Source organism: Excalfactoria chinensis, chromosome 1, assembly GCF_039878825.1.
Source record: "Excalfactoria chinensis isolate bCotChi1 chromosome 1, bCotChi1.hap2, whole genome shotgun sequence".
Lineage (NCBI taxonomy): Eukaryota > Metazoa > Chordata > Aves > Galliformes > Phasianidae > Excalfactoria > Excalfactoria chinensis.
This window is the reverse complement of record NC_092825.1, coordinates 123,837,584-123,859,382: the sequence shown is the minus strand read 5'-3', so window position 1 is coordinate 123,859,382 and position 21,799 is coordinate 123,837,584. Positions and strand designations below refer to the sequence as shown.

Here is a 21,799-nt window from a genome sequence, read left to right as displayed (position 1 = left end):
CAATTCTGGATTTATCTAACACCTACTGAAGGCAATGTGCATCGTTCCATTACCTGCCACAGGTTGGCAGGTAAGAGCTATGCTGTCAGGTAACTAAGGGAATAGGTACACAGTAGAAAAAAAGTGTTTAGAAAGTTTCTAAACCTTCCAGTGAATACAATCATAACACTGATATGGGGTAACCTGATGCAGGACTTGTGAAATGTGAGGAAGCCTATCATAACCAGGGCTACCACAGCATATCACAGCAAACAAGAGATGGACCCTTACCACTTGTATCATATTTGGCAGCAACAGTAATCTGGGCTGGCATCAGTCATAATTTGTTGTTGTGTTTATAAAATAAACTTGGCAGAAGGCACCAAGATAGACTATCACCCATTACTTCAGAGAAGGTTAATTATAGTCAGCTTGAGAAAAACTGAAGGTGAGGGCTAGAGTTTCATTGCTTCCCAGGAGGAAAATACATAATCCCAATTGTATCAACAGATAGCCAAGGATATCAGAAAATCCAGTGACTTTTACAGAGTTCTGTCAGCATCCCTATGCTCCTGAGCAGATGAATCCTCCTGAATACGTTGCCTGCTTGAGTGAGCCTTGCAATTAAGTAGTAATGTAGTCTCATTGCATTTTGTCATACCGTAATCGGGTTACCATTTGTAGAACTATAATAGTAGACAATATCCTTATGTAGAAAAATTCTGCATGATAATGGGGTAGATTTTTGTCAGATTTTTGTCATTTTGAAAATCTTTCCCAGTTTTTTTTTCATAAAATTATAATCTTGCATTTGTCCTCAGCTGAGAGGAAAATTAAATTATCATTCTGATATTATGTCCAAAGGCTGGCCTTGGGAAAACTGGTTTTGGCTATGTTCATCCAAAGAGCAAATGTTATGCAATCTCATCTGCCTTTTCTTGAACAGAAACAATCCAACTATGTTTGTTTAATTGTTTATATGTCTGCAACTGCTTATTCAATTTTTTAAAGTATATTCTGAATCTTGGGATCAGGAACAAAATCACGCATAGTTTTGTATGTAAGGAGAAGTACTTATTTTTAGTTGAGTTAACAATTTTCATCTGCAAAGTACAGAACCACCACCCACATTCTAATTCAATTCAGTATTGCACTTAATTGCAGGCCTCCTACCAGTAGGAGCAGTTAGAGTGGAAAAAACATCTAAAGAGTTTCCTGCTCTTCATGTTCACAGCTTCAGGCATGTCTTTTGCATACTATAAACAGTGTGCCAAATTATTCCTTCGGTACTACTGGTTCAAAACTGAGTTTTCTTAGAATAATGAAGTAGGAGAATCATAGAATTATAAAGCGGCTTGAAGAGAAAAAAAAAGCATCATTCACTAGTTCCATGCTGCTATGAAATAAGTAAGAATGTTGAAAATATTTTTAATTTCTTATCATCTTCATGCCATACTTGTTTACTTCTCAGAACTGTGAAAAACTTTAGGCAAAGCTGAAGTCAAACTTGTAGATCATAGTTTTAATCTTTGTCTTGGTCCACTCTGATTTGAAATCCTTATCATCTAGCCTTTTTTTGACCTCCTAGCAAATAAATACTTTTGTTTATTAATACAGCATGTCTATTAACACAAAACATTCAGATGTTTTTTGTAGTAATTTCAGTTTATTAACTCACAGTCAGTTCTTCCACTGAGACAAAATGTGTCAATGTATCAATTGTTTTTCCTAACTACTTCCTTCAAAAAGATGAAAACTTGTTAAGTGTTACCTGTGTTGACACAAAAGGAATGAAAAGCGAAGCACCTTCAAATGTGAAGAAAACTTTGTTGTAACTTCTTTTTATTTTTGTGAATAGAAAGGTCAGTTCTTAAGGTGACTTCTTTAAGAGCCCTTCTAGAAAAACAGAGTCCTTAAATAGTTCTCCACAGTGCTTAAAGCATATCCTCAGCAGGCTATGGACTTCAGGTTTTACACACTTGAAATTTATTTAATTATTTGTTATTCAGGCTGCCTCCAGGTTGTGTCTGCCAGGCCTTATCAGAAACCTTCAAGGAGCAATCTTGAACTGTTTTTCTTTTTCAAGCCACATTGAAGGTGGGAGGCTAAATAGTGCAGCAGGGCTACACTTTCTGCACGAAGTGTATCCCTGAAGAGTGCTGTCAATACTGAGTTGATGACATTTCCCTCCATCACTCTCAGAGAACTTTAGGAAGGATGTAGAGCTGACCTTAAGCTTCCCCTAGAAGCATTGAAAGTAGCTGACAGCTGATTTGGTCTTGCCACTCTACTCTGCTCTTTATAGCTGTAGAAGCTTTGGTTCTAGACACATTTCTAGAGATAGCAATAGCTTCTTTTGCTCAGATGTATTCTCATGACTCACTTCAGAGCTTAATCCCATCCTTTAATGTCGTGCATTTAAAAATCAGATCCATTGTGAAATTTGCAGAGATGCCAATAAATATTCTATTATTTATGAATGGAGGAATTCTTACAATATAATGAAATGTTTTTCTGTTAAAATAAACTTAAAATAAAACTGAATTTCATACAGGTTTAATCCCTCTGTGCATAACAGCAACACCACAACAAACATCTTAAAACAGGTGAAATTTTAAGGAGTTCAGAAAATGTAGCAAAAAAATACAATTTCCATTGTTCCTGTTTTCCATAACATCTGATTTTCTCTGAAAATGGGCTGCCAACTTATCCCTTTTATGCCCTTTACTCAAACAATTTCTGAAATATGAGTGATCAGCCTAAGCCTGGTTCTCAGTCCTCCTGAGGAAAGAGGAAATTAGTCCCATATATTCATCTGAGATTAAAAGAACAAAATTTCCTAAAACTGTTTCAAGCATGCTGATACCTTATTAAGCACTGCATCATAAGTTAAATTCTGCATAACTGAATTCCTGAAGATGAACGTCTTTTGCAAGTCTCCAAATTCATGAGTAAATGTGCATTTCCTCCACTGCTTCCTGAAGTGTTCAACTAGCTGATGAGACAAACCAGTTTTCAAGTGCTGCAACCTATGGAAGTAATAATTTCTTGAAGGATACTGGCTTTGCAAACTCATAAACATACAAAAGCCCACATTTCCACTGCTGGGGAAAAAAAAAAAAAAAAAAAAAAAAAAAAAAAAAAAAAAAAAAAAAAAAAGAATACTTTTATACTTTTGAAACCTACGGTTCAACTTTTCCTTGAGATAGTATCTTTCTGACAGTACAGTTTTTGTAAAAGCCTATAATTATTATTTAACATATTGTTATAATTGGTAATGACTCAGAAAAATATTGAATTGATTGTCTGGCTATTGTAAGCTCAAAGCTGATCTCAGAAGATCACTGAAAGATGCTGTTATCACTTTTAGTAATCCTTAGCTATACTGAAATAATTACATGTACTTTTAGACTTATGTTCTTCAGAAATTATTTCATTTGAATTTCTGTAAGTAAAGAAGGCCATAAATCACTCCAGAGTAGAATGGAATAAGACAAAAGTAAAGAATAATTTTGAATGTTTTTAATAGAACTCATCATTTTGATTCATTCATTCATATATCTTTGTGCATATTAGCACATGGGTTTGCCATTGTTGTTGCTTCATGTTTGCTTTGTTCTTAAAGTCATCTGTTACTCTCCCATTTAGGAAAGCTGTCATCCAGTTAAGGTACAGATAACAATGTTTTGGTCTACATCACAAAAGACTTCTTTGTAATGGTGTATTTAAATTATGCATTAAAGCTACTTAGCAAATATTAAACAAATAACAGTATATCCATTTGGCAATAGTCAAGAATTTGAGAATGATATGTTAACCACAAAGGGGGTGAAATATTTAGCCTATCATATTTCTTAATCATATTTCTTAAAAATTTAAACATGAGATCAGATATGTTTCATCAAAGTAGTTTATGGCTTCTGATATTGGATCAAATCAGCAAAGACACTGTAAATAGTAGAGATCACTAATAATCTCACTATGCCTGATCAGATGTGATTGAAAGTGCGAGGTTATCTGTACACTGGCCATTTTTCTGCTGATTCCACTCTGGCATATCAAAGGCAACTATGCTTTTCACACCTAGACTTTAGTTCTCTTTCTTTTTTCTCTCCTTTCCACTGTGTCATCTTTTTTCCCATTACTCACCACTTCATATCATCAGATGCCCAGTTATCAACACTGGATAATTATATCACCATCAATAAGACAAAATCAAACTTTTTAAAAAATGATTAAATGCGAAAGTGAACTTCTAAAGATTTTCCTGCCTCTTTTCTGTCTTTAAAAAATAATTAATCTTTTGGCATCTTCAGATTTTTGTGCTGCAAAATCAATTCAGTGAACTTAAAGATGTAGACTTCCTCTTATTTTCATCCTACTTGTAGGGATCCTTGGGGAATGTGATTTACAAGTAGATATATACTATAAGAAGACCTCTAAAATCAGGAGAATGTGGAGAAATAAAGGATGTAAGGTACTGGGTTCCATCAGCTCTTGAATCCAGGGCAGTATCTTACACCAGCCTGAGGCAAATGTAAAAGTAACAGTCAATCAGAACGTAGTATCTAAAAACATTTTACTTTAGTTCATCTGCTTCATAAAAAGACAGGAAACGTATTTTTGTTTCTACTATATGTAGTTGAAATGTACTTATTTCCCACTGTAGGCATATTTCTTTCTTTCTTTCTTTTTTTTTCACTAAAAAAAATGTGAAATGGTTTACAGAATTGGAGAGTTAAGGAATAAAATGGAAGAGAGAAAGATTATTTTGTTCTGCTGCAATGTAGAAATACTGAAATTTGCATCTATTAACAGTTAAATATACTTAAGGAAAATAAAACAAGCAAACAAAAAAAGTTATGCAAGAATCATCCAGAGATAAAACAAAGCAGGAAAGTCTTTTTATAGCAGCGTCTGTGGAATTAAAAATGTACTGTTTCCATTGATGAAAGGACAAAATTTTCTCCCTCTGCAATTCCATGTAAATGCAGCCTAAAAGTGTTAGTATTACAGGATCTCTGATGATTTCTAGCTTTGATTTTCCAGTTCAGATTTTCTCTAAGATGACAACCTTAGCATTAATAATGAAAAATGGCAGTGCTATTAATCAAACATATTCAACAACCTAAACATCATTAAAGTCTGATATAATCTTATTCAATGAATACTTAAGCACCTGGAAATGTTTAGCCCTCTTTTCACTTTTTCCTGAAACTAATAATCCAACAGTGTCAATCATAAGCTGACATACTTCAGTGTTTCCAAGACTATGGTTTCATCTTCTGCCTCTCTGTTAAATATCTAAGATTCTAAAAGTTATGGATGGTGGGGAATTTTGTTTAATGCTTGGTTTCTTCTTATTCAAAGCACATGAACAACCAAAGAAATCATGCTTCTGAAATATTAATAATTAAAGAAGGAAAGGAAGAATAAATTCTAGTAAAGTTCTAAATATCCTCACTCTGCCTGTGTGAGGTCGCACTGTGAATTAAGGCATGCAAGAAAAACTTTTACCTTAGAGTTAATAAATCCAGAGGTTCAGCTCTACAGGGAAAATCCCTCACCTTCCTCTGTGTTTGGGAAATTTGTGTGCCCAGTCCAGTCCCCTTCCAGGCAAGAGATCACAGAATAAAGAACATAAAAATACCCTGTATGTCAAGGAAGGAGAGAATATTTTCCAGTTTTCTCCAAAAATAATTAACCAGAAAGCATGCCTCATTTGGTGATTTTTGCCTCATTGCAATTCATGGTTCATTAATAAATTAATTAAACAGTCTTAAAAGATCAGAAAGCTGTGGGGGACTGGACAAGGACACTAATGCCATTGCATCAGTGCAATATTTGAATGACTAGAGCATAGAAAAAGAATGAGGAGGCTTGGAGTGTGTTGAGAAGCTGGTGACCTGATGTTGGACCGCTTTGCATAGAAAGACTAGGAATTCAGCTTCCTTAAAAAAAAAGAAAAAGGCTTTGGAAAAGGGCAGAATAAGCTTGGTGGAAACACTACAGTGCAATGAGCTTCTTCTCCAAGGTGACTAGAGATAGGACAGGAGGAAATGGCTTTATATTTCCAGGTGAGGTTCAGATTGTATATTAGGAAAACTTTCATCTCAGAAAGAGTGATGAGATATTGGAAAAGACTTCCCAGGGAGGTGGTGGAGTCACCATCCCTGGAAGTGGTCAAGCAAAGGTTATATGTCTCACTGAATGGCATGATTTAGGGGTCACAGTCTTGAGCAGTTGATCGTTGGACTAGACGATCTTAGTGTTGTTTTCCAGCTTTAATGATTCTATGATTCTATGGTCTGCAATTAAAATAGGGAAAAAACTGTCCTCGGGAACCTTTTTTTCTAATTCAGGAAGTGAATAATTCAATACAGGCCATTGAGTCTTGCAAAACTTTGGATGAAAATCAAGAAAGGAGGATTCTTGTTTTACCGCATACAAACAAACAGCCTCCTAAATGTAACAACCACAATGCTTTTACCATTTCAACTTTTGTCATTCACTGCTGTCTGAAGGGAACTGCCAAAAGTGTGTTATTCTGTGCTGGCAGAGCTTCAGGCATTGTGAGACTTGATAGGCTCCTGCAGGGAAAATCAAGGCAATTTGCATTAACAGTGCAACACTCTGTACTGAAAGACCCCTTACTCAACACAGAGAACAAAAAGAAAAGTTTCTCCTCTTAGCATTGTATTCTACTGGTTTTGATATGAACCTGTTTAAAGAATTACCCTAGACAGTCACTGAGAGAGCCTCATTTATCAGGACAGTCTTTTTTTTTGTCTTTTTTTTTTTTTTTTTTTTTTTTTTTTTTTCCAGTATTGTGGCTATTCAAAAGTGCTGCTAGTAGAATAGCCAAAGCAATTATTCTAGCATCACAACATTTGCCAAAAATTATAGTTTAAATCAAGCCAGATTATGAATGGTGCTCAACATTCTTTAACATTTCTTCTTCAGAGTTATCTTTCCATAGCTCTGAAACTAAAAAGCTCCAAACATGCTATGTTATTTACAAAATTTCAGTTCTGAATACATTTTTACAGGTGACCCATGTATTCTTAAAAACTTAGAGAAGTGATGACCAAATGTAGCTATACACAGGGGAACAACGAAACAAAACAAAACAAAACAACAACAACAACAAAAAAACAAAAACAAACAAACAAACAAAAACCCTCAAGACAGTTCTCATAGGTGATCTGTCATTTTCAGTTTGGTATTTATCAGTATAGTTGTCCTTGTCCTAAAAATACACTTAAATATTAATGGAAATGCAACCTACTTGCATCACAAATAATTCTTCAGGCACTTCCACAAGCTTTAGTTTCAACAGTCTCTCCTATTCATTTTCTGAGAGATTAAGGAGGCTACACCTGATATTAATATCTCATTAATATCCTATATATGTACAGTGATACAAAGCTTTCCATAACGGATTGATAGGTCCATAGAAAGCAGATTACAGGGACTAAACCATGTAGTTGCTTAGCACAGTAGCCTTTTACATAAGCAGTGCACAAGTGTACTTATTCCCATTATTCCTATCATAAAATTACTGTTTAATCACAAAATTATTGGTAGTCAGGGCTCTAATTATGTAGTCAAATAATAATAATAATAATAATAAAGAGGTAAAACTAACCTTAGTATTAAAGAACTCAAACTGTTTTCTTAAAATATTGAGTCTCACGTGGAGCATCTTGACATAGTCAAACCCATCTATAACTGCAAGACTAACTGATTTGCAGTAACGTAGCTCCAGAAAGCAATTCGCATTTTTAAGTTATTCTCAGACAGAATGATCGACTCTCTTTGTTAAGAGAAATAACTGGGGAAAAAAAGGAAATGTGGGCTCAATGCCTAGGTCCTTCCCCAGCTTATTTTCTGAAGCACTTTTTATTGAAATAAAAGTACACTGTAATCGTTATTTGCTGCTGGCAGAAATTCTTGGAATACCTGTTTAAACAATGCCAACATGCACTATGGGATAATCTAATGCCATTCTTAAATATTGCTTAAATTGCTCACCATTGAATTTTCAAAAACAAGCAAACAGGTGCTTTCAGCCCAGACCAAGGCATGGTGCTTTTTTACTGCATCCTTCATAGAAGATTTGAGGGGAACCCTAGGACTAGTCTTCTTCCTTAAGCCAGCTCTTCCAATCAGATTGGTGCCCACAAAGCGTCATGGCTATTAATTGTTCTGCTAAGACCTGTGACCAACCTATGTACATAAGATACTTCATTTCCATGTGTATCTCAAAGTTTATAGCATTATTACCGTTACTGAGAGAAATACAAAAAACTTGCTTATGCTTCTCTCTCAGAAATGACTCTTCCTCAGATAGCTCTTAAACAAAGCCAGACCCAAATACAGTAGCTGTGGCCAGGTTGCAAAGGGACCCTGTGTTTTCCAAGTTTCCTGCTTGCAGGGCTAAATTGAGTTTCCCTAACTGGTTATTTCTAACTTCTCACTGTTTTGTGTGTGCAGTTTGCATATTGCATTTGCAGATGCAGATTTGTCTGTGGAAACAAAGCATGGAGCAAAGAGAGAACTGGCCTGCTGTTAAAAAGAAAAAAAAAAAAATAAAAAAATGGTATTGCTTGTTAAATTAACACTGCTAGTGAAATTTTTTGGCTGTCCCACTGGTGCCTCGTTAAACACTTAATCTTTGAGTTCCTAAGTCTCTCAGAAATGGAAACGTTGCTAGTTTTTCTTCTTTGGAAGATTAATTTGAGTGAAATGTGGACAATGTAGGCCCTCTACAATTGTCATTAGACCGCCAGTGCTGACAGATTCTATGTGCATGTGTAAAACTAGTGCTTAGAAGAAAACTCTCTAAAGTGCCTCTTGGTCATTTTGTGGTGTACATGTCACAGGAGACCTTGTATATTGTGGTTGCCCAATAGCAGTGGTCCCAAATGACTGCACTGAGACAGGCCGCACACCAGTATTAGTAAGGCCTTCTTTCAGCTGTAATGTGGTCTGGTGCTGGACAGGTCTGTGCATAGAGCCTCTCTCATGTTCATCTGGTTACATTGTAAAGAAATGATAATTGTGACTTAGAAACCTCATCAGTTTTCTGTAGAGTGAAATGCTTTTGAAAGCATTACCATTAATTTTTAGGTCGCAGTCTGCAGAAGACATGTCTATGCTTGAGTTTGCACCTAGTTTTTTAATGAAAGCAGGGCATGTTGACAATTTCCAGGCATTCAAGGACCAGAAACAAAGACTGTTCATGAAGAAAACAAGTGGTGTGACTAGATACACACAAGTACTATCTATCAACTTCTGACTTTTCCAGTTATTCTGTTTCACCAGTTTAGCTCTTCAAATATATGAGTCTTTTTTTCCTGAATGAAACAGACTTAGTCCTTTCAATTGACTATGCATGACAATTTAATGTTGTATAGACATTTGGAAAAAGCTTTGAATTACACTCTACTATTTATTTCTGTGGTACAGACTGGAGTGCCAACTCCGCTAGAAGCACAGTCTTTAAATAGTTAAAATAAATAAATAAATAAATAATAAAAAAGATTTTCCCATATTTAGCCATTCTCAAATTGTCCTTCTATAAGTAGTTGGTTGAAGTTTCTGAATTTTCAAGGAGTTTGCAATGTTACAATTAGAATTCATCTTGTGTGCTTTTAATTTCCACATACCTGACATACGGTTTGTCCCACAGTTTCCTTTGAAAGGACAATAGTGACAATTCATGGTGAATCATGGATCAAAGCATGGCAGTCCATTACACTTCCCTCCTCACTCCCCCCTCCTCCTCTCACCCTCTGAACTCATACAGTGTTAGGTAAATGCATAAGTATTTGTGACTGAGGAAAACCAGAATCTATAAAGCAATAATCAAAGATGTTCCTCTTGCTCTTCAAAATTTATCATGGTTAAAAAATAAATCCATAGTTCAGTCTGACTTCATTACACAGAACTGGTTTTATTTGTTTGCCAAAAACTAATTAATTTCTGGCATTGATGGATGTAGAGATGTTCCTCCAGTATAGTTTCTTCAGTCTACAATCAGCTGTAAATTGTGAATGAAACATTACTCTGATGTCCCTGAACCACCTATGCTGCTCATCACTTTCTTCAGAATGTTATGAGTAACATTCTTCTCTCTGTCGTTGTTTATGTTCATGAATCATTTTCTGGATCATAGAGCAAAGATGCAGAAGGACTTGTAGGCTATTGACCAAGAGTAAGAATTATTTTAAGGTGTTTGTGAAAAGTACTCAGGGCAAGTAATCCTAGTTTTTCACTGGCAGTGAGGATAGGCACTAGTAGTTTTTCTGAAGTGTTAACATGTGAGTGCCTTAAAGTCAGTGCATGTTACTCTACTGTAACTTAAATATTTAACATTGCAGAATATCTGATAAAAAGAATTCACCAATAAGCAAAACAAGTCTGCTAGAGAGAGCGAAGAAGTCAATATCAACAGATGGGCTAAATCTCTGATTTTATGTCTTTAACAATTTTAAGCTAACATGATTGGCATGTTAAGTCCAAGTTTATTACCAATTGAATTAAAAGAAAATTATTTCAATGAAAACCAGTGCAAGTTTGTGAATTTGGAGTACAACCACAAAAAATATTACTCATAAATAGAGATGGACAGATGAGAAGTAGTTGGGTTTAGAATAGATTTAGGCTTCCTCACAAAGGAACTGGGAAGTACCAAACAGACTGACTAAATAGTCAGGGATGGTAGCATACTCAATAATACATTATTAGGTAGAGGAATAAAGAGATATTGGCACAAAATTGATTTGTTAACATCACATCACAATGAAAGTATTAGAGTATATAAAGGAAAAAATACTGTGTAAATACCATAGATATAAGTCAGAGGAGTTAATAAAGGTAAGAGGGGTTGCTTGCTTATTAATAAACAATTTAAAAAGTGGTATCGCTGAAATATGGAGACAAAAAAGACATTGTTATGAATGTAAGAAAGATTGATAGTAATCTAGTAAGAAATGCTTGAGTTGAAAAGAAAGAGCTAAAATAACACTTAAAGTTGTGTTACCTTTTTCCAGCTGTCAAGTACCTTGGGAACAAGTATTAGGGAATGCACATGGATCAATGCTTTTCATAGAATCATTGAATTACTCAGGTTGGAAAAGACCTCAAAGAGCATCAAGTCCAACCTCAGCCTAACCATGGTACCCTAATCTAACAACCCTCTGCTAAATCATATCTCTGAGCACCACATCCAAATGGCTCTTTTCTTTAGTCTACCTGATAAAACAGTGAACAGAATGCAAACTTGCGTATGCTGCAGAATACCAAATAGCTCTGTAAAAAAACATAGCACATCTACCTATAATGTAAGGTGAAAAATAACTATACGTGGCAGCATCAGCCAGAAGATACCTTCTGCAAATGCTAGAGTCTGTTGGAATTTCTTGACATTATCTGATTCTTTTTCTTAACTCAAAAATCATAGCCCCTAGCATGCATGGATTCTGTGTGATAGACAGCTAGAATGTATAAGATAAACTAAGCATAGATTTTTTGGAGTACAAGTAATCCCTTAATGATTTTTGTTTGTGGAAATCAGAATACATTTTACCAGCCACTTCTCCAGCACAACTCCTTTGGTTAACATATATATTGATAACTTGATAACAACCATTTAAAGGTCTGATAAGGGATTACTGCTGCCCATTTGCAATAAGACTTCATGGAAGTTTTGGTGGATTTAAAAGAAATAAAACAGGTTAAATTTTGTTTTACCAGAGTAATTACATGCCTTTCATCCTGGCACTGATCTCAAGCAAAATAAAGCAACAGACAGTACAGGAATGGATTAATACAAACATAAAGGGTAATGTAATTAACACCAATATATGAAAGAATATAAATAACAACAATAAGCATAAATTTATAGAAGCTAACTCCTGTCAAACTAACTCAGTATCATTTTATAAGTTTTTACATTTGTGCTGATATAATGTACATTCATAAGACATCTCACTTGATGCAAAATGACGTTTTGATTAAGATGCCACAGTAATAAGAAAATCATTGTGACATATTTGAAAGGATTGCATTTTGACTACCTGATAGGATTCAAGTCATATCTAGAAAAATGATCATTATTCAGGACCTTTTGTTGAGATGCTGTCTTCTGTGTTTGTGTTATTTTAATGCTTTTTGTTAATGATGGAGAAGTGAATATAGCTTTTAAACTTATTAACTTTTTACATGACACAAAGACTTGGGGTGCGGTCAATAATGACAAGAATAGGTGAGGGTGGAAAGTAGCTCAGATAGGTTTGTAGCCTGGATCTAAGTCCAATAGGATTTTCAGTACTTCAGTAGGTCTACTTAGGAGTAAGCCTAGGGGTTTTGTTTTCCTGAAATTAGTGACTTGTCATTCTGGGTGCTGCAGGTCTAAAGACTCAGGGATTTTTCTTGTCAATTAATAATCAATTTAAAATACACCCCTTGTGTGAAGGTATGGCCAAACTACTGAGCACAGATATTGGATTCATAATCTGTATTATGCAATTGTGCATCTGCTATTACAGACCTAACTGATGGCTGCGATTTAGGGGTTATTTTGAGAATTTGTGGAGTGCATGAAAGAGCAAGAAGATTTATTAGAGGCTGAAAATCCTTCCCGGTGTTAAGACACTGTGTTTGTCTTGAAGGATAAATGGTAGTTGATTACCATCTCTAAATACCTGCACAAGAAAAAGAAGACTGATAAAAGAGAGTCCTTCAATCTAGCAAAAATGCATTAAAGTCAAAGATCTGAAATGATGGTAGACTACTGCAGATTAAGAAAAAAGCACCTGGTTTATACAGAAGAAATAACAGAGCACTGAAAGGACTTATGGGGCTGCAGTACAGCTCCTGTTAGTGGATACTTTTTATATGGACAATGCATGCTTTTCTAGAAGATGTTCTATTTCATCCATAATTACTGTGTTTACAACAGTGATTAGTTCAGAGAAATCTGATACCATGTTGGTGATGTGTTGATGGTTGATGGACTAGATGGCCTTAAAGATCTGTTCCAAGCTTAAAGATACAAAGCTTCTATGATTCTGTATTCTTTTTCCAGAGTGCTACTTGCAGAACTGGGTTGCACTTCCAGTGATTCAAGTGCAGTGTTGTATTCTCATCATTAAAAAAAGAAAAATAAAATTAGATTCCATAGAAGAAAATAGGTAATTTTATTTGGAAAAGTTGAAATTAGGTGTTGGTTTTTTAGTTTTTGTTTTGTTTTGTTTTGTTTTGTTTGTTAAAATGAAAACTATTTCAACCAGTTTTGGAAGTATGGGATCACTAGTCTTGTGGGACTTTATAGCAAACTTCAGTATAAAGGAGCTTCCTTCCACAGACAACAGCTCTCATGAGAAATTCAATCCTAAAAATAAAGAAGTGGTCAGCATTGATAGATGACATAAAATTTGTGGTTGCCCATCATGATTTTTTTTTTGACAGGAAAATGAATTCAAAAGTCCTTAACATTGTATCTTCTCAGACTTCCTACAGTAATTGATGCTCTACAGATAATGAAAAATATTCTGTTCTAAAAGCACTGCACAATTCACAGTCTGTAAGCCCTCTTGAATAATTATTCCTATGTAAATGATACTCGTTTTCACTCCAATCCTGTTTCTGCTTTTACTGACATGGACAGCTATGGTAATTCATTATTGTTTTTACTTCATCTGCTTTCTGCTTTTGTTTGCCTTTAGTCCCTTAGAAAAGGAAATCTAGATATGGTAAATAGCAATATCTTCTTATGAATAATGATTAATTGTTCATGCAAGCTGCACCATAGTTGTGTATTGATTTTCTCTCAGCTTGATGCACGAATGCAAATAGAGGTTATGTGCATAGTTTTTATTATTGGTAAGCAAGGAATCAGGCTGGACTTGTAGTCATGGATCAAATTATTGTGGTGGTAATACATTTTCATTCTCATTACATGACTTGATGTAATTGCATCTTTTAAGGATTTTCCAATATTATTTGTAACTTACAATAGTCAAATTAAAAATCTATTGCTTTTACTAATACTCTATTTAAAAGAACATACAAACGATGTTTTATGTTCTAAAATAAAAATATCATTATATCTGAAGGCTATAGGGATGAACAGTCTGAACACAGTTCTGATGCTTGTAATGCTCTTGTAATATCACGCAGACAAATAAGTTGCTTTAACTTCACATAGCCTTCTTTGAAGAAGATTATGTGCAGTAGTAGGACTGGGAAGAATGAATAGATGAATTTGTTATAACGGGTTATATACATATAAAACCACATAAAAGTATTACGTATAAGCAAAACATTATTAATCATGCAATCAAATGCTATAATCATTCATACTTTCTGTTGAAAAGTTCATAATCTCAGAATTCATTTTGGAAGTCCGTTATAATACTGGAATCTCCCAATTACCTTCAGAGCATTCCATACACTTAACAGAGGATATGGGCCACAGCTATGATAACATCTCAGTCAAAAGTAACTGCTTTTGAAAGTGCTGGTACAACATGTAATGAATTGGATAGGTCATGAGAAATAAAAGGATCTTTTATTTACTTTTCAGTTCAGTTCTTCATTAGGAGTTCAACTTTATTACCTATCCATGCTAATAATTATGAAAACAATAACAGTACAAAGAAATTAGAGCTTTAAATGATTTCATTGGTTCTCCAGATTTAATACTAAATGCCAGAATCAGAGGATGAATGAACTGGAAATTTCACCATAACTTTTAAAAGCAGACAGTAGTTCATTTAATAGCACATTGTACAAAAAAATCTGTTGAAAATTCTACTTGAATCAAAGAAAGTGAAAATTCATTGTGTAAGGAAGAACAAATAACAGAAATGTAATTTTTGATACTGTTATATATCTATAAAAAAGCATAGCTTCAAGTAGAAGTATGTTCCTCAGTATTTTATTGTTCATGTTGTTAGATACACACAAAACCAAACTAAAACAGGCCATAGTTTCTTTCAGTTCTGATAATTTAGGACACAGTATTTCCTGAGTTAGAAAAAACCTGCCATCTTTGTACTATCTGGGATCTGGGCTTTGCTCTTCACACTCAAGAGTAATTTGTCAATATTTGACTATTGTGCCTACTTATGAAAATATATCTACATATAACTGCATATGATGTTGTTGGTGTTAGGTTTCTTTTTATTTTTCTGGTATCGTAATTTGTCTATGATAACAAAAGTAATGAATTAGCACTTGTGACATGCATATATTTCTGGAAAGTGTACATTTCAGTTATAAGTGATGAAAACCACCTCTGAGTTACATTTTCACACACACACACACACACTGATGAGGCCAAATGCAATTATAAATTCATAAAGATCTCTGGGATGGAAAGCTTTTTTCTTCTCTGTTGGAACAATAGGTATTATATAAGGTTTTTAACAGTGACAGGGCATCTCATAACAACCATGAGAATGCAACAAATACTACTTCTGAAGACCTGTATACTTTTCTTGTGTATTTGACAGTGGAAACATTTGATGTGCACTGCCTTTTTTGAGACATAACAAAAAAGCGCATAAGAAGTCCTCCGTGTTTCTCAATTGCTTGCACAGGTGCTGAAAAAGGCACTTTTAATGACAGTTTCATGACTTTTCTTATTACTTCCCCCACCCCCCAAGAGAACCATGAAATTGAACTTTCACATTTTTGGTTTTCTCTTGGTTTTCTCGCCTTTTCTTTGGTTTTCTCACCTTTTTGGTGAGGCAGTCCACCTGTTTCTTCTGCAAATTTACTATGTCTTTGAAACTTCAAATTTTAATCCTACTTCATACTTAGGCTTGAGATATCTGGGGAAATCAGCCTAGAATGGGATACTGACTCTGTAGGCAGACCAGCTGCTGAGCTGTTACAGATAGTGTACTTCAAGAAATCCTGATCCATCTCTTTTCACTTGAACTATGCTTGCAAGAAGAATGCTGCTCAGGGATTGGCTGGGTGTTGGTTGGTAGATGCTGAGACATTGTGTCGATTCATCAGTCAGTGATCACGATGTCAGGCACCCAGTACCTGCATTGTGGATAGAGACAGAGGTTTGTGTAGGTATCAATATAGTTGGTATAGTTAGATATAGTTGATATATATGTAGATATATAAATATTTTCTGCCATACAACATCTGCCTCTTACACCTTGGCTCAACATTATAAAACAGAAACTGTTACTTTCTAGACAGCCCTCATGTATTGTTATAATTGCACTTTTTTTTTTTCTATTTCCCTCTTCTTTCTTAGTAAATAGATTTTATCTGAAAAAGCAGTTTCTATTTTGTTCACAGTTCTCTCCCCTGTCATACTAGGGAGGGTGGGAAGTGAGCAAACCACTGCCTTCTGGGTTAAAACACAGCTGTATTTTTACTTCAAGTGGTTCTGTTTCTGAGGATTTGGCTTGATGGCCTGGTATAGTAAAAAGCCTAGTCTTCATGACTGTTTCATCTGATTTGGAGGAAAAATTATACTGTGAATAAGGTAGCACTGCATTTTTTACGACGGTCTGTTTCATAGTTACTCTGTGCTGAAATATTATTTCCAGAATGTGCAAAGTCTGCAGCCTGAAACCAGCCCTTGAACCTGAAACATGCATAACTAAAACCTACACAGCCCCCAGCTGACATCTGTTCTACCACAAGAGCAAGAGTCTTTTACAGAAAACAAACAAAAAGTAAATAAATATACCAAAAAAACCCAACCAACTCTAAGGTGAACATTTCACAAAATCTACTCTAACTGCTGACTTACTTAGATTAAAATTTGTTTTCCACTGCTTTTACTTGTCATCTGTCTGACCAATGAGTTCTACAGTGGGAGTGAACTTTGGCTTTAGCTAATAGTTTTCAAATTACCTATATTACAGAAAAATCAACTGTAAGTTTAACTGAAGGACACTATAATGTAGGCATGATAAGCAGTGGACAAACAATTAGAAAACTTTCATCTGGTTAAGAAATCACATAAACATAGCTCAAGAAACAAAACTGGGGGTTTGGGGAAGTAAAAACCAAAAGGCAAATTGAAAGGAGGTGCATATTAAATAGCAGGATTAAATATTGCCTTCCCTTACTTTCAAATAAAAACAAAATGAAGAAAAGATAAAGCACTGAATCTTAGAAAAATAGGTTGCTCGCTATTTAGTGATTAGTTAACATAATAGGGAAGGTCCCTCAGTACAGACTGTGATTGTACTGCTAAATAAGTACTCATGACATACCATGTGAGTCTTCCTAGTGACTATACCTCTTTTTTCTTCTTGTAATTAAACTCTCATAACAACATGGTTAAACTCTGCCACTCCTCATTATTCTCCAGTTCTAGTGATGGACAATTAGATTGTGAGCTTCCAGTTCTCTGCTGAAATTGTTCTATGTATACATTATATTTTCAATATTGCAGTCATTGTAAAGTCATTCATCCTTTAACTTTTTGTGTGTGTGTGTGTGATAATTGGGATTGCAGTACATGTTAACTTCAGAGTATAATGGGAGGATGACAGAAAGCATATGGCAAGATAGCAAAGATATCATAATGTGGTTTGATTAAATAAATATTTTTAAAATATTTTCTTTAAATGTTTCATCCTTAAAGGGAGCTGTCCTTAGCACAGTGCAGATCAAATTCTGACAGTTCTGTCAAGCATGTCATTAATGTTCAATAAAACAAATGGCAATAGACTATAGTTTAGCACTGTTCACTAAAATCCACAGTGGATCTCACAGTTAAATCCATTAAAATCCATTCCTTATAAAATCATTACTGCTCCAAATGGTGTCCTAATTTCATACTAAAATGTTAAACTAATACAAGTTCTATAGGTCACAGGCAGCAGTCATTTTGGTTTTATGGGAAGCCTTGCTGCATTCCTCCTGCCTCAAAGTGCATCTTTTGTTCTTGCTATAGAAAACTGGTCATGGAATATTTTGCCTTAAGGTAATTTTCCCTGTTACAGTTAATTGGTCTGATAGTTCAGTTAGAAGTTAGTTTGCCTTCCTGAAAAGTTCCTTAAGCAGTTAAAAAGTAGAATTCCACACTGAGTTTCAAAGTTTCCTGATATTTGCTATCACAGTGGTTCCTAGGCAGGCAATCATTCTGTGATTGCTTTTAAATCAAGAACACTGATTTAATGATATGCAGTTTGGAGTGTTTTTCCATCTTGTCTGCAGGGTTTTGTTGCATAATGAGCCCCAGCTCCTGTCCTAACGGTCGCAATAAAGACTGGTGGGGTTGTGAAGGCTGGTGAAGAAGCAAGGAGAAAGAGAGCAGGGTCCTTAAAAGATTTTTCATTCCTTTGTGTTGCTCATGCCTCCAGGACATACAGAATGGGTTGTAGTTCAGGTCTTTTAGAAGATGGAAGTGTTTCTTTGTTCTGAAAATCAGTTTTTCATGAATGTTAAATACCTGTCAAATTATTTTGTGTATATAGAGAAATTCTGAAATTTATGTAGCATGGTTAATTCTCTTTAATCTGCAGCCAAGTGCTTTTACATACAGAGAATAATGCATGTTTCTGGAAGGAGTAATTTAGACTTTGATAACAATAATGCATCTTGAAGCAGTACATCAAGGAAAGTAGCCACAGCACACACAGGCCTGCTCTTCTGTATGCAGAAACTATTCAGGTGTCCCAACACTAGCTGAAATGGTCACTTAGTTGTAAGCCAAAATTTACAGAAACTATTAAAAAATGCGTTCAGTACATGAAATACAGAAATAGCTTATCTTTAACAGCACACCCAACATTTTTACATTTGGTCACAATTTTAGCAGTGGTGACTTCCTTCTCCTTCTCCTATGCATTACCATCAATATTCTTATTCTCCAAGCTCCGTCCTCTGCAAGTTCTGTGACATTCTTGCAGGAGAATCAGAGAATTCTTATCTTACTCTACTGTGTACCAGTATTTCTACTGAACAAAATTATTCTCCCAATGTCTTTTTCTACTGCCTATCAGTATGTAAGTTAGAGAACATTCATATGCACAGCTGCTGCCTATATGACTGTGTCTCCCTTCTTCATGTGAGAATTTCTGTGTGAATTTCAGACAAGAAAAGAAGTTGGTGGTTAAATAAATTGAGCCAGTCATTATCCTAGGATTTCATATTTCTTTGTTACTTCTATGGGTCTTTGTTGGGTACTTGGGAATTTGCAGTTCTTTGTAAAATTCAGCTGAGTCACATTGGTTATTTGGGTTTGATCTCAGTTGAAGATTGGGATGCTGATATGGTTTAATAATAAGCCAGAAGGACCAGTGGATACTTACCCATGTCAGTTCCCTGATGCAATTCCCTGTATGAGGAAAAGTGCTAGAGATTAGTGGAATGAAAGTAGCCAGTCTGTAAAAACCCACAAGGCTCACTACATCATAATGTACTGCAGTGCTTTCTGGTTGTAACAGCACTGGGCTCTAGTATGAAGGCTCTGTCTCCGTACATTAAATTCATGAGGTACTTGGAATAAATGTCCAACTTCTTGGGGTCATAAGGTTTGTACTTGCACAGTACTCATGAAAATCCATCTGTTCATCTAACAGAGGCATGATGGTAGTACCTACGAGCTTATCAAACCTCTTCCAATTTGTATCTATCTAAGAGTAATGTCCAAACACATAGAACTTTTCTTATTGACTCCTTGTTCTAAGTTTCTCTTCCCAAACGCCACCCTCAGATTCTTACTTACTTTTGACTTCTTAACTTATGGAAGTTCATTCATTTTATAGTGGCCTTCAGAGTTTTTTTGGGTGGAAGTTATTTTTACTGAATTAATTTATTTTCTGTGTCATATTTTTCTATCATCAAAATATCCACTATATTCAGTGCTTTTGTTTATACTCTTTCAGTTACCAATCTATTGGGAACTAATTCCTCTATGCTATCAATTTCTTTTGGAATTTTGCTGTAACAGGACAGATTTACCTACCTATAGTAAATTACATCTTCTGCAAATATCTTTTTTTAGAAAAGCAAGGTTTGTAACAAGAAACAATATAATTTATTAGTCAAGTGATGTATTCGAGGAAAAAAAAACCACAAAAGTTTTCTGGCTTATGTACTCTTCTTCACATCTAAAATTGAATCAACATACTCCAAGCAAAGTACAGAAATTGGTCTCAGTTCAATTTCATTATTGTTAATCACTGTGGCTGTCTGAGAGAAAAGGATAGTTAACAGCTGTGAAACTGAGGGAGCTGCGACTAAGGATAGAGGTGATAAGGTCTCTACTGCGTAGAGAGAGGACAGATTGTTATCCCCTGTGGAGTTGTCAAGATTAGCAGAAGAGATAGTGTGAAGAAAATCATATAATGTGAGATAAAACAGGCTTCTTACTGAGCTCTTGATCTTATGAATTTTAGTATCCCACAGAATAATAAGCATTATGTCCAGGCTCATCTTCTGAAGGTTTACAGTACCACAAGTGACCATTACTACTTTTAGAAGGAGGAATGCTGATAAAAACATGTTCTTGATTTATTGTGATGTGACCTTTAAAACTATGTATTCTGACCTCTTTCACCAGCATTAAGGCTCTAGTGTCTATAAATAACTTCTTATGTTAAGGCATACTGATGTGCATGCTACAGTTTGTCATGCAGACCCCTACCACCTAATTCACTTCTTAGGTAACAGAAGACATTCAAATCTGCGAGAAGGATAGTGCAGTCTGCTGAAGGAGAGAGGAGGGGAAAAGGGGAAGGGGTAGGGATATGAGAGCGTGGCTCAAGGAAACAAACAGAGCAGTTGCAACGATCTAAGGAGGAAAACTTATTTTACTAACTATGATATCAGAATGCAAGATGACACAATATAACGCAATCTAATTGAAACTGAGGTTAATAAATCACATAAAATAAGAGAGAGAGAGGTTTCCAAAGAGCAAGAAGCCTACTTTGAAATTGAAGGTGCATGGCTTGGAACCACACCTACACCCACTGCCAGGCAGTGAGAGAGAGAGTGAACGACACTTCCGTTACATATTTTTCTCTCCAATCGTGAGGTCCTCTGGGACGTGTAGTTCTTCTCTGTGCTCCACATGATATTATGATGTGGAATACCAATAGCAAAAATTACAAAACGGTGACACTCATCATGAAGGATTCCCAAGAGCGTCTGCCTGTCCAAATAGGTCAACATTTTCAGAGACCTAAACTGTAGAAAATTAGAACAGACAAGTTTATTTCAGTTCTATTTTATGTGAACATTATTGCTCAGATACTCTCAAAACATCAAGAAACATTTCACATGCTTCATTTTATGGAGTTTAAAAACACAGCACAATGAAGAACTACCTGTATCTCACCACAATGTCAATTTATTTTCTGTGCTATTATTGCAGGTGATTATGTAGTCATGACTATATACTTTGACTTAAGTAGAAGAATGGGATACTTCACTATTCAAACATACATTCCCTGTATATTAACTGTTGTTCTTTCCTGGGTGTCCTTTTGGATTAAAAAAGATGCCACACCAGCAAGAACAGCATTAGGTAAGTTGTTAATAATTCCTTTCTCTGCTCTCTTCATGTAGTTTCTACACTGTCATTTGAAAATGTCAGCTTCCTTTTAAAAAGACTACAAGATATACGCTTTGTATTAATGCTACTATGTCTTGCAGACCCTGATCTATTTATCGATGAAGCCTTTTGTTTTCTGCCTTTAAAAGGGTAATCAAAAGTAAACTACCTTGGCCCTTTGAAATGACACTGCCACATATTTTGCATAATATTCTAGAACTAATGGCTCTCCCCTTCTTCTCACTATGATATTTCGGTGACATT

General features: G+C 35.2%; 1 protein-coding gene across 5 annotated transcripts in view; it reads left to right on the top strand.

Annotated features, from left to right (window-relative positions):
- Positions 1-21,799, top strand: part of GABRG3 (gamma-aminobutyric acid type A receptor subunit gamma3) — a 290,601-nt gene that overhangs the window by 257,469 nt on the left and 11,333 nt on the right. For 3 of the 5 annotated variants that reach the window (XM_072335186.1, XM_072335214.1, XM_072335223.1), the window contains one exon: positions 21,356-21,508. The exons of 1 other annotated variant lie outside the window; for it this stretch is intronic. In XM_072335186.1, the coding sequence (XP_072191287.1) occupies positions 21,356-21,508 (153 nt within the window). The remainder of the gene's footprint in view (positions 1-21,355; positions 21,509-21,799) is intronic. One more of the 5 variants, XM_072335195.1, reaches the window with a different exon arrangement.